The 13,782-nt window shown below is 44.4% G+C and overlaps 1 protein-coding gene across 1 annotated transcript in view; it reads right to left on the bottom strand.

The window, feature by feature from the left end:
* NLRP8 (NLR family pyrin domain containing 8) overlaps nucleotides 1-13,362 on the bottom strand; it is a 19,532-nt gene extending 6,170 nt beyond the window's left edge. The window contains exons 1-7 of the mRNA XM_027097228.1: nucleotides 13,329-13,362; nucleotides 11,946-12,200; nucleotides 10,654-10,728; nucleotides 7,905-9,504; nucleotides 6,672-6,842; nucleotides 3,774-3,941; nucleotides 685-840 (exon numbers count right to left, since the gene is read on the bottom strand). Of these exons, the coding sequence (XP_026953029.1) occupies nucleotides 685-840; nucleotides 3,774-3,941; nucleotides 6,672-6,842; nucleotides 7,905-9,504; nucleotides 10,654-10,728; nucleotides 11,946-12,200; nucleotides 13,329-13,362 (2,459 nt within the window). The remainder of the gene's footprint in view (nucleotides 1-684; nucleotides 841-3,773; nucleotides 3,942-6,671; nucleotides 6,843-7,904; nucleotides 9,505-10,653; nucleotides 10,729-11,945; nucleotides 12,201-13,328) is intronic.
* Between the last annotated feature and the right edge of the window lie 420 nt (nucleotides 13,363-13,782).

Below are 13,782 nucleotides of genomic sequence, written 5' to 3' on the forward strand. Positions count from 1 at the left end.
TGTGTGTGTGTGTGTGTGTGTGTGTGTGTGTGTGTGTGTGTGTGTGTTAATAGCTCAACCCTCGGTGGCAAGTAAGATGGACACCTAAATTGTTGCACATTTATACAAATGTTATCATTCAGCACCAAAGAGGAACAGCCTATAGAAACTACAAAACACTGATGAAGACTAAAATGTCGGTTGATTGGAAAAAGCACACATGCTCAATGAGGCCACTTACGTGAAATTCAAAGCACTGCAAAACTGTGCTCTGTTTAAGGATCCATGTACAGTATTATCAGTGTAAATACAAATAAGGAGCCTGATCAACCCAATTCAAGATGGCTATGGGGGCGTGGGGGTCATGGACTTGGGGACTGATATGATCAGTGGGGAAGGAAAATAGTACGGTTAAGGTTCTATTTCAAAAACTGGATGATGGATACATCAGGCTCACTATAGTTATATATTCTAGGATATTAGGTGCAAATATGTACTTTTATGTAGTTCTGTCTCTCTGTCTCTGTCTCTCTGTCTGTCTGTCTCTCTCTCAGCTCAAGCCTTCATTGCCCCATCTATGTCATTAACAATCACGACTTAATTTTGCTCCATTATACACACATTCCCCCATTTCTGTTTTTCTCCTAGAAACACTCAATCTACCAAACAACTGGGCAACAGCAGGACAACCACAAAAAGACTTACGACAGCTTCTCCAGTTGGGCCACTGGCAGGTGGTGACATGGCTCAAACCTCTCCAGGGAGCTACGTTTCAGCATTAGAGTCTTCAGGTGAACATTGTTTTTGAGATTCCTGGCGAGATCAGCCCAATTTCTCGGGCTGAAAGGGCAATCTTCCAACCTACAGAAGCCACGCAAAAACACTGAACCTTAGCTCCTGGGGAAAATGGTACCCACATAGCCACCTAGACCTCACCTACTATCTCACATCCTTGTTCTTCACCCAAGAGTGACTGGAGGGGTGATTTCCATCTTGCCTGAGTGAACCTGCATCAAATTCAGCGTCTGAATTGCAAATAATCAATAGAAAATAATACACACTCAGGGCCATGACAAATTGGCATGGGCTGTCAGGCTTTACTTCCAAACCAGGGACTTGATTCTGCCCCTGAAACACAACTTCTTTTAAACATTTATTGGCCAAACCATTTTCAGGATAAAGAATGAGATTCAGTTAAACTATGGCCCGTGGACCAAATTTGCATTACCACCTGGTCCTGTACAGCCTGTGAACTGAGTAATCTAAAATTTTTCTAAAATTTGGGCTTCCCTGGTGGCGCAGTGGTTGGGAGTCTGCCTGCTGATGCAGGGGACGCGGGTTCGTGCCCCGGTCTGGGAAGATCCCACATGCCGCGGAGCGGCTGGACCTGTGAGCCATGGCCGCTGAGCCTGCGCATCCGGAGCCTGTGCTCCGCAACGGGAGAGGCCACAACAGTGAGAGGCCCGCGTACCGCAAAAAAAAAAAATTCAAATTCATTTTTGGCTGTGTTGGGTCTTTGTTGCTACACATGGGCTTTCTCTAGCCGCAGCGAGAGGGGGTTACTCTTTGTTGCAGTGCGCGGGCTTCTCATTGCGGTGGCTTCTCTTGTTGTGGAGCATAGGTTCTAAGGTGCACGGGCTCAGTAGTTGTGGCTCGCAGGCTCTAGAGCGCAGGCTCAGTAGTTGTGGCGCACGGGCTTAGTTGCTCCATGACATGTGGGATCTTCCCGGACCAGGGCTTGAACTCATGGCCCCTGCATTGGCAGGCGGATTCTTAAGCACTGCACCACCAGGGAAATCCCTAAAATTTTTTTTAATAGTTAAAGAATATTTTGTGACACATGAAAATTAAATGAAATTCAAATTGCAGTGTTCATACATAAAATCACTAGTAAATTATATAATTATTACAGTTATTAATAACACAATTGATACTTAATAAATCATTAAAGTTATTGATGAACTCTAGGAATACATAATTATTAATCATAATCAAGTTTTATTGGAACACGACCATGCCTATTCATTTGCATATTGGCAATGGATATTTTAGCTCTCTGTCACCACTATTTAATTCAGATGTTATAGCAGAGTTGAACAGTCGTGACAGAGACTGTACGTCTTGCGAAGTTGAAAATATCCCTTACCCGGCCCTTCATAGAGAAGGTTTGCTGAACACTGACACCGATAATAATATAGTAAGAAAAATTAGGAAGTAATGAGTTTTAACTATTGCCTTTGTTTTTTAATATAATTTATTCGATACTAAGTTTATGTGAGTTAGTTTTTTAATAATGCTGTCTAACAACCTTCACCAAATTCCTGAATGTTTAAGGATCAGCTCTTGCAAGCCAGGGTGGGCTGGCCCAAGCTCACCCCTAAGGCTATGGTTTCTCTATCTCAGACACACCTGGGACATCAAATTGTAGTTTTCAAGCTGAGTGAAACTCAGAACCAGAGGGTAGAATGGTGGTTGCAGGGGCTGGGGTGGGGGAAATGATGGTCAAAGGGCACAAACTTCCAGTTATAAGATGAATAACTTCTGGAGACCTAATGTACATCATGGTGACGATGGTTAACAAGACTGTAGTGTATACTTGACGTTTGCTAAGAGAGTTGATCTCAAGTGTTCAGATGGTGGCTTTGTGAGGTGGCACATGGGTTTTGTAGCCTGACTGTGGCAATCATTTCACAGTGCATACATATATGAAATTGTCACCTTAAAAAATATCTGAGTGAACAGCCATAAAAAATAATGAAATATTGCCATTCGCGGCAACATGGATAGACCCAGAGATTATCATACTGAGTGAAGTGATTTAACGACAAATATTTTGATATCACTTATATTGGAATCTAAAACATAACATAAATAAATGTATTTATGAAAGAGAAACAAACTCACAGACATAGAAAATAAACTTATGGTTACCAAAGGGGAAAGGGGTGGGGAGAGGGATAAATCAGGAGTTTGGGATTAACAGATATACACCATTATATATAAAATATATAAACAATAAGGGTTTACTGTATAGCACAGGGAACTATGTTCAATATCTCACAATAACCTATAATGGATGAGCATCCGCAAAAATATATGTATAACACAACAATGTAAAGCAATTATACTCCAATAAAGATGTTAAAAAAATATATATGTAGGGCTTCCCTGGTGGCCCAGCGCTTAAGAATCCTACCTGCCGATGCAGGGGACACGGGTTAGAGCCCTGGTCCGGGAAGATCCCACATGCCGCAGAGCAACTAAGCCCGTATGCCACAACTACTGAGCCGGCGCTCTAGAGCCTGCGAGCCACAACTACTGAAGTTGTAGGCCCGCACGCCTAGAGCCCGTGCTCCACAACAAGCGAAGCCACCGCAATGAGAAGCCCGCACACTGCAACAAACACCCAACTCAGCCAAAAGTAAATAAATAAATATATTAATAAATAAATATATTAAAAATATTAAAATATATATAAATATAATATAAATATAATATAAAAAATATATATGTATATATACATATATATGTATGTATGTATATACATATACATACATACATATATATGTATATACATATATACATATATACATACATACATATATATGTATATATGCTGTACACCCGAAACTAACACAATATTGTAAATCAACTATACTTTGATAAAAGAAAAAAGCTGAGTGAAACTGACAACTGATTACAGTAAGATGTCAGGCAGGCTGAGCATGTAACCCCCCACCTCTGAACGGACTGCCTGGGTACCAGGGTTCTCTCTCCATCCCTCCCAGTCTCACCTCAGACACTGTAGAAAACACTGGGGGTGTTTCAAGGCATTGCACAGAAACTCCATGACCTGGCATCTCACTTCCGTGTCTTGTATTTCCAAGTATCTCAGGTACTGGTTTTCCACCAAAACCCTGATTAAGTCTTCATTCAACACGAGGGGGCTCACGTGCCTGAAGCTGCAGAGGTAAGCAGTGTCCGGTTATCATAGGCTCGCATCAGCCCTTCAGCTCTTTTTTCTTGAACAGCTTTATTGAGGTATAATCGACACACCAAAAAAAGCGCATCTATCATATACCTAATGCACCCAACTTCATGAGTTTGGATGTGTTCATACACCCATGAAACCATCACCACAATCAAGGTGGCTAATTAGTTTTTTTTCCCCTCCAGCTTTGTTGAGATGATACAGATAACAATGTATCGGTTTAGTGTACATCGCTTGTTGATTGGATGCACTTACATGTTGCAAAATGACCACCACTTGAGCATCAGCTAACCGCCTCCATCTGGCCACATACTTACCATTTCTTTTCTGGGGTGAGAACATTGACGATCTATTTTCTTAGCAACTTTCAAGTATACCATACAGTGTTGTTAACTAGTCACCATGCTGTGCCTTAGATCCCCAGAAAGTATTCAATGTTTAACTGGGAGTTTATAGTACTTTTTTTTTTTTTTTTTTTGAGGTACGCAGGCCTGTCACTGTTGTGGCCTCTCCCGTTGTGGAGCACAGGCTCCTGACGCGCAGGCTCAGAGGCCATGGTTCACGGGCCCAACCGCTTTGCGGAATGTGGGATCTTCCTGGACCGGGGCACGAACCTGTGTCCCCTGCGTCGGCAGGCGGACTCCCAACCACTGCGCCACCAGGGAAGCCCTATAGTACATTTTGACCAACATTTCCCCGTTTGCTAATTAGTTCTTCTTCGTTCAATCAGTCCATAAATGCGTGAGGCCCCTTTCTGTGCAGCCCAAGGCTCCAAACTGGATTCTCTTCTCAGCTCAGCCTCCTAGTTGGACGACCTTACGTGAGTCACTTAATCTCCCCAAGATTCATTTCACATCCTCGAGAGAGCTCATGACATTTTCCACTTAGGATGGTCGTGAGAATTAACACTAGTGATGCCTGTAAGAGGTTCTGCATAGGACTTGATGTAGAAAGGAAGGCACTCAAAAAAGGGGAGCTAGGGACTTCCCGGGTGGTCCAGGGGTTAAGACTGCGCCTTCCAATGCAGGGGGTGTGGGTTCGACCTCTGGTCCGGGAGCTAAGATTCCCACATGCTTGTGGCCAGAAAAGCAAAACATAAAACAAAAGCAATAGTGTAACAAATCGAATAAAGATTTTTTAAAAATTGGTCCACATCAAAAAAAATCTTTTTAAAACAATGGGAGTTAATGATAATCTTTATAATAACAGGAGAGAAAATAGGTCAGATACTGGTCAAGTGGGCTATTTCAAGGAATTTTGATGAAGTATTGAGTTTCTGGGTTTTAAAAACCATAGGGAAAGGGTGTATAAGGTAATAGCTAAGAGAACTGATTCTGGAGTTTAAATCTGTATTCCAATTACGTACCAGTTGTGTAACCTCATGCCCTAGCTTCCTCATGAAATACCTACTTCTTTAGGATGGCTGTGAGTTTTAACAGCACTGAAACGTAATGCTGGACCTAAGACAGCCCAGCAGAGGGTGAGCGCTACATAAATGTCTGTACATTTTTTGCTATTGAAGATAATGTTGCAGTGATGGTCTCAACCATTCCTCTGAGTATGTGCATGTGTATTTACCTTGGGTGGATTTAAAAAAGTGGACCTTGGGGTCAAGGTGTACATGCATTTTTCATTTCGTAGAGCCTGCCAAACGGCAGCTGGATCTGGCTCACCTTCTTCCCTCTTTCACGGAAATCTTGACCTGTGACACGCAGGGGCCTGCTAAGCGTGTGTGGTGTGGTGATGGAGGAGGCAAGCCTCAGACCACCTGAGATGGGGAGCGTTCCCCAAAGCTTACCAGCTGTGTGATCTCAGACAAGTCACTTAACCTCTCTGGTTCTCCCTTTAAAAAAATCAGGGTAACAGTACTTACCCCAAAGGAATGCAGTGGTACACCACACTAAGTACCTGCTTAGCACATCACCACTCAGGCAGTAAAAACAACTAGGAGTTTTAGTTTTTTGAGGAACCTCCATGCCGTTTTCCACAGTGGCCGCCAATTCATGTTTTCACCAACAGTGCACTGGGGTTCTCTTTTCTCTGCATCCTCACCAACACTTATTATCTCTCGTGTTTTTGATGACAGGTGTGAGGTGATATGTCATGGTGGTTTTCATCTGCGTTCCTCTAATGTTTAGTGATGTTGAGCCTCTTTTCATGAGCCTGTTGGCCATCTGTATGTCTTTAGAAAAATGACCTCACTTACAGGTGGAATCTAAAAAATAACGAAACTCATAGAAAAGGAGATCAGATTTATGGTTGTCAGAGGCGGGGGTGGGGGAATTGAGCGAAGGTGGTCGGAAGGTACAAGCTTCCAATTATAAGACAAATAAGTGCCGGGGTGGCTGTAGTTAACAACGCTGTGTGGTAGATTCGAAAGATGCTAAGAGAGCAGACCGTTCAATCACTAGGAAAGATGCTAAGAGAGCAGACCGTTCAATCACTAGGAAAGAACATTTTGGGAACTGTACGAGGTGATGGATGGTAACTAAACTTACTGTGCTCGTCATTTTGCAATATATGTATGTCAAGTCATTAGGCTGTAACACTTAAACCTACAGTGTTATAGGTCAGTTATATCTCAGTACGACTAGGAAAAAACCTATGGACGTGGATGCCTTGAGCACGTCTAGCGTGAGCAGAGAGGGAAACAGACTGTTTCCATGGAATTCCTTCCAACTAGGATTTGTTTTATACTCACATCAGTTTTTGGAGTTTACAGTGTGGGTGTTTCAGTGCTGTAGAAAGGACCTTCACTGAATCAGGGTCCATAGTACTGTTTGTCACAGCCAGGACTTCCAAACTCTCATGTGTCCTAAACACAGAGCAGAAGTCTTGCCACCAGAGGTAACACCTATCACTGCCCTCTGGTCTGTGTGGGAGAAAAAGAGAAAAGGGCTCATCGTTAGAGATTAAGCTTGAGAAAACCTACTAGCAAACCCGGGGCTTCCTTATGATCACAGACCCCTTTGTGCCTTTCAAAAGATGCCCTCATTTAAGAAGATGCCCAGCAGAACTGTTACAGGATTTTTCACTTCATTCCAGGAAGACTCGTGGCCTCACTTATATTGTCCTATGACTTAGGGAAAAAAGGAGTTGCTTTTTAATCACTTAGGATTTATATGAGGGCAGAGATTAGGATGCAAAATATAATCCATATTCTTACTCTGTGCTTATGAAATTGTTACTAAAAAGAAAAAACTCTGTATAGGAACAGAATAAGGGAAAATTATTCTTTCTTTTGGGGGGTGGGGGAGGGGCACGGTGAACCAGAATCCAAAATCCAGAGAAAGATCTGCACGTAGTGTCTTTGGCTCTGGGAACACCTCGAATTTTCTCCTTCATTCTTCCCCGTCATAGGAAGTCTCGTTGGACAGCACTTCCTTAGAGACTAAAAGGCTTATGATATACAGAATTGGGGTGATAGATGAAACAGAGTCCCCACATACATGGGAAGGAGGGTGTGCAGCGTAGAGGCAAGGTAGGTGAACCACTCATCTTGTTTTTTTCCAGGATTCTCCCAGTTTTAGCATGGAAATCGGCACCCCAGGAACACCTTCTGTTTGTTTTTGTTTTTAACATCTTTATTGGAGTATAATTGCTTTACAGTGGTGTGTTAGCTGCTGCTGTATAATAAAGTGAATCAGCTATTCATATACATATATCCCCATATCTCCTCCCTCTTTCGTCCCCCTCCCATTCTCCCTATCCCACCCCTCTAGGTGGTCACAAAGCACCAAGCTGATCTCTCTGTGCTATGCGGCTGCGTCCTACTTGCTACCTATTTTACGTTGCGTTCTGTTTTTAAGACTGAAAGTCCCATGTGCAAGGGATCCCCTCAAGACGGAGGTGGTCGCCCTAGATGCCCAGGAGATGGTAGGCAAGGTCCCCGATAGGACCGTGAATCTACCAAGGGAGAGATGGGCGCACTTACCCAGAGGCAGGAAGGGGATCCGGGTAGAGCCTGCTCGCTCTGCTGATGATCAGGGTGATCGTCAGCTCTAACTCCTGCAAACGTCGACAGAACTTGAGGCAAAAGGCAGACACTTGCACATCTTTACTTCTGCTGATGACCAAAGCAGCTTGACGATAGTTGTTTAGGATCTGACTCACAAATACCTCCTCCCGGATTTCATGCAGACAGTGGAACAGCTGTGGGACCCCGTGGTGCGGGGTTGGTGGGTCACATTCATGGGGCTCGGCTGCGACTTTCAGCAATTTCTTCTTGTTGCCCAAGGACACCTTGCATCCGAACACCTGCTCCACGGCTAGAGCGCACGCGTCATTTAAAAGGCCAAATAAAAAAAGAGCCATCTGGGCGAGATGGTTTCTCTTTCTTCCGGGATGTGCTATCAGACGTAGGACATGGAACCGGTCCAACACATGGAAATTTCTGAGTCTTCGTGGGAAGCAGAGAACATACAACAAGGCAGCAAAAAATTCCTGGAAGCTCAAGTGGGCAAAGGCGTAAAGGTCTCTGTTGCCCACCACCCTTCGAAAGATATTCGCGCTGAGAAAAGTCTCGACGTCTGTTTCATCCAGTCTGGCCAGATTGAGATCTCTCTTATTAAACACCCATCTCCTTTCCCACATACCCTCTGCGGCCAAGGAGCACAGACCTTTCAATTGTTCTTGGTGAGTCTTATTGAAAAGGTCTCTAACCCTGGTTGGAAACAAGCTGGAAAGAAAGTGGACGAATACAGCTGTGGCGTTTGGAAATGTGTGCGGGAGATTTGCTCCTCTCTCCATCTGCTGTTTCAGACAAGAACATACCATCCAGCAGATGACAGGGACCTGGCACATGGAGAAGAGAATCGTGTTTCCCATGACAAAATTCAAGGCTTCATCGGCTTGGCTCTTGTTTCTGAAGTACGTCCTGAAATACCTGGATCTCTCAGGCACGCTAAACCCTGTAAGGGTTATCAGAGATGGGCATTTCAGAAAGGGATTCAAGTTCTTCCAAGAGGTGAACCTCAGGAAGATGATTAGCGTGGCCCCGGGGAGCATTCTTTTGCTCAGCAAACTGGTCAGGAGGACAGACCAGGGCACCTTCTGGCTCCAGTCTTCACTCAGGTCCTCTGGTCTATCTATGAGGGTTGAGGTTAGTTCCTCAAAACCATCAAAGAAGAGCAGAAGCTGGTCTGCTTTGGATATGATCTTGGACGCCAGAGCCCGAGACCCGGACAACTTGCGTGCGATGAGCTCAGCGAAGCTCTGCTCGTCCAACTGGTCCATCTCCTGGCAATGGAAGTAGAAAGCGTTCCAGAGCTTGTGGGCATAGAACTTGTTTTCTGCCCATTCTAACATCACTTTTTTGGCCAGGCTTGTTTTTCCAACCCCGGCGACCCCCTGAAGAACCACAGTCTTGGGCTGTCTTCCTTGAGGTTTTCTGGGAAGAAGTAGACAGGGTAAGAATGTCTCTTCTCTGTGTAGGTCTTGGTAAAAGAAGTCCATGTGGTTCCCAGGCCAAGCGGTGCTGTTCCGTAGGGTCGAATATTCATTCATCAAGTGTAGTCTGTACTCCCGTAATTTATCTGGATGAATGAGAAGGGAGAGATACAGGGTACAGCATCAGTTGTTTGTGAGAACTGACTGAACAACCAGAAAACGAGGCTTGACGTCTACATCCAGCTCCAGGACACAGTGCATCACTCACGCACGTTTCCGGAGAGCAGTGCATCAATTAAGAAGCTGCAAGGAACAGAACAGACAACTTGAAGTGACTCAGCCAAGCAAGAGCTGCTCTTTACATAAGAAGTGGGGGGCGGTTATAAAGTTCTTGAGATTGGTTCAGTGACCCCATAGCTTCTATTGGCACCGCAGTTCTTTTGGTCCCTTCTTCCTATTTCTTAATTCTCAGAAGATGGCTGGGGTAGCTTTACCTATGTTATTTGTATTTTTTAAATTAAAAAATATATTTTTAAAATTTTATTTTGGCTGCGTCACACGGCTTGTGGGATCTTAGCTTCCCCAACCAGGGATGGAACCTGGGCCCTCAGCAGTGAAAGCGCTGAGTCCTAATCACTGGACCCCCAGGGAGTTCCCTAGAATCGATGGTCCAGGATAATGGAGTAGGGGAAGGAGGGATGGATTAAGATAGCTGCTGTGTTTGCCTATCTACTGACCATTCCTAGCCTGGCAACAGCACCCTAAATTTTTTGGAGAACTGCCCCCTTCGCACTCTCCGACCGTTACTTTGGACTGTGGCTGGACTTACCATCAAGCTGTCTCATAAGCACATAAGCCAGTGTCCACCCGCCAGAGCATTTCACCACATTATTCATCGAGGAGCTCATGGTCTCAGTTCATTCAGGGGAGTGAGCTCCAGGACTTGTGTTGGAAAAATGAGAAATAAGCACTCTGTTTTCCTGCTGGTGTTGCTAAGGGCAGCTGGTGGCAGAAACGGCCAGTGTGCAGAGGAGGGACCACTCAAGACTGAATCCAACGGAAGGAGGGAGAGAAGTGACGTCTCAAGGATGTAGCCGGAGCCCCTGCATCCAGCTGGGTCAGTGGCTGGACTTCCCGCTTAGGTGAGTGCACAGCTGCTCTCTTTTCTGAAGTTCTGATTCACAGAAGGGACACTAGACATATGCATTTACAACCTGCCTTGCCTTGGGGACTGGGCTTCTCATCCCCACCCATAGCCTGTTTTCCACCAGAATCTGCACAGGGCCAGCACGTACCAGCCTCATCTTCCTCCAAGTTCATTTGTGTTTCTCTTGGGTTCAAGGCCTCTGGTTCCAAGTTAGGTAAAATGTCTGGAACAGACAAACAAAGAGCCCCTCATTGGAATGATAAGGTGGACAGAACAGGGAGAGCAGCACGGAGGTAACGGGACCTTTTAGGATAGCGGCAGCCACGTCATTCACGAGTCTCATTCTCTCACCACCTTAGTTCGGGGAGAAGAAGATGACCTAGACCTCCCATCTCGGTGTTAGGAAGTGTGCAAATGGTGGTGTGTCAGAAGGTCCTGAGGAGGGTGTTTAATAACATATAAATGTACAGCCCAGCCAAACACTGCACTCACACACACACACACACACACACGTAAAACACATAAACACTTTAATATACACGTATGTGCATTTAGGAAGCAACCTAAATGTCCATCGACAGATGAATGGGTAAAAAAGATGTGGTACATGCATACAATGGAATAGTACTCAGCTCTAAGAAAGAATGAAATAATGCCATTTGCAGCAACATGGATGGAATTAGAGATACGTGGAATCCAGAAAATGATACAAATGAATTTATTTACAAAACAGGAATAGACCCACACACACAGAAAGCAAACTTATGGTTACCAAAGGGAAAAGGTATGAGGAGGGATAAATTGGGAGATTGGGATCAACATACACACACTACTATATATAAAATAGGTAACTAATAAGGACCTACTGTATAGCACAGGGAACTCTACTCAGTACTCTGTAATGGTCTATATGGGAAAAGAATCTAAAAGAGAGTGGATATATGTATATGTATAACTGATTCACTTTGCTGTACTAACACCTGAAACTGAAACTAACACAACACGGTAAATCAACTATACTCCAATAAAAATTTAAAAAATAATAAAATAAACAACAATATCCTACTGTATAGCACAGGGAACTCTACTTAATATTTTGTAATAAGCTATAATGGAAAAGAATCTGAAAAAGAATATATATATACATATATATACATATATACGAATCACTGTGCTGTACACCTGAAACTAACCCAACAGTGTAAATCAACTATACTTCAGTGAAAAAGGGAGCCAATTTCCAAATTAAAAAATAAAACCAAATTAAAAAATAAACGCTTTAATATCCATGTATGTATTGCTATATGTGTATATAGCTATGTATGTGCATATTTAGATGTATAAGAAAATAGAGTGTACCTACATAGGAGAGGCTAGTGAAGCGCTTAGGTCTGCAGCACCCAAGCCCAACCGCATCTTGTATACCAGATTCTCACTCACCATTCAGCTCCATCTGTACCCGAAGGCACAGTTCTGCCTGGTCCATCTTGGCGAAGATGTCGTGAGTCACCTCCCAAGCGAGGCGTCCAGGGAAGGACTCGATTAGGAGGTGAACCACCTCCGCCCACCGGGCTGTCTTCAGCTGGTCCCAGCTGATCTGGAGAGAGCCAGGTCTGGGGCTCTCTTCCACTAAAAGCTGCTTGAACCTCTGGAGATTCTCCTTGCTTAAATAGACCATGTACAGCATGACTCCGTCTTTGAAAGGGAAGGCGGAGGAGGAAGAGGATGGGAAGAAAGAAGGCGAGTGAGCGGAGGAAGGGGGGGGAGAAGGAGGTGAGGAAGAGCGGGGGGAAGAGTCAGAATCCCAGCTCACGTCACTCATCTTTACCCGAGGCCGAGAGCCTCAGCGCCAGCGATAAAGAGGACCAGTTGGAAGAGAGAAGAGACGCGACCTGGGGAGACATGAAGTTATAGGAACGTGAGAACACCACCCCAGGGGACAGATTTATGTAATCCATACCTGATGGAGCATACCATGTGCTGGATATCCTCTTCCCCTCCCTTCCTCCAAGATTCTCTGGCCTGCGGAAAGACCTGGGAGCCCCTCCACTATTGGGGCTCAGTGTTTAGACTCAAAACCACTTTGTAGTTTTTAATTCTCTATGCCACTTATTAGCAAGGTGACTTTGGGGAAATTGCAGAGCCTCTTTGCGCCTCTTTTCTCATCTCTGGTACCAGGATCTTATCATATGTGCTCTTGGGGTTGTGAGGATTCTCAAAGAGATACACCCACAAGTACATTTAAGACAGTGCCTGGTTCATCATAGCTAACAATGACTCGGGGCTTCCTTCTATTGTGTGTAAAAAGTGGAATGTGGAGGAGAAAAGAATGAAGTCACTAGGGGGAGTGGGGCTTTCGCCTTGGTCTACCTACTACTCCTATCCTATTGCTTCTCTGAGTTATCTTTTTTATTATTATCATCTGTTAATTCTCATCTCCATCACCCGAGAACTTCCTGGATACTTAAGTCATCATGTATTGGGCACTGACTCAAAGTTTTATCTCCTTCAATTCACTGCAGTGAATTTGGAGAATTGCAAGCTCCCTGTGGATGACGACCACCTCTGAAGTAGCCTCGCTACTTAACCTTCACCTCCACTCTTGATTCTGTTATTCTGATATTGGAGCAAAAAGAAAAAGTCTACCTTAAGAGAAAAGAAAGGTCTCAAATAAACAACCTAACTGTACACCTCAAAGAACTGGAAAAAGAACGAACTTAGCTCAACTGGACCTGGTGAACTCAAGTATCTGGTGTAGTAACTGTAAGAAAGTGATGTGGAAAAATAGGAGGTAGAAGAGAGGAAAACAACACCACCACTCACCGCTGAAGGGAATGAGGCTTCCTGTCACAAACATCTCCCAAGGCAGAAAGAAAAAGCACTTGGTCTGCCCCACTTTCCACCTTAATAGGCTCTGGGGTTCTGGGCAGCGTGCATCCTCCCTTCCCATTGGCTGGGGCTGGTGCGTTGTCATTCTTCTTCATGGCACAGATTTGAAAGCATTTAGCATCCTCGGTCAGAGGAGTTGGGCTACAAGGCTTATTCTCACAGGTGCTTCCAGTTTGTGAAGGATCTGCTCCCCTACCTCTTAGATTCAGAAGAACAAGCAACTTTAGAGAATTAGAGGATTGGAGCGTTCCCCAAACTCACAGAGGGCTAACACTGCTGTCAGCCCAAAGGTGCTGCGTCCAACGGGAAACATCCAGAGCAATTAATTGGATGATCTCGTTCACATGAGCATCTCCTATTTGGAATGTAATCCTACTAAGCAAAGGAG

The sequence above is a fragment of the Aethalodelphis obliquidens genome, unplaced genomic scaffold, assembly GCF_003676395.1.
Source record: "Aethalodelphis obliquidens isolate GAN/ISIS:26980383/991018 unplaced genomic scaffold, ASM367639v1 scaffold113, whole genome shotgun sequence".
In the NCBI taxonomy this organism is placed as follows: Eukaryota; Metazoa; Chordata; class Mammalia; order Artiodactyla; family Delphinidae; genus Aethalodelphis; species Aethalodelphis obliquidens.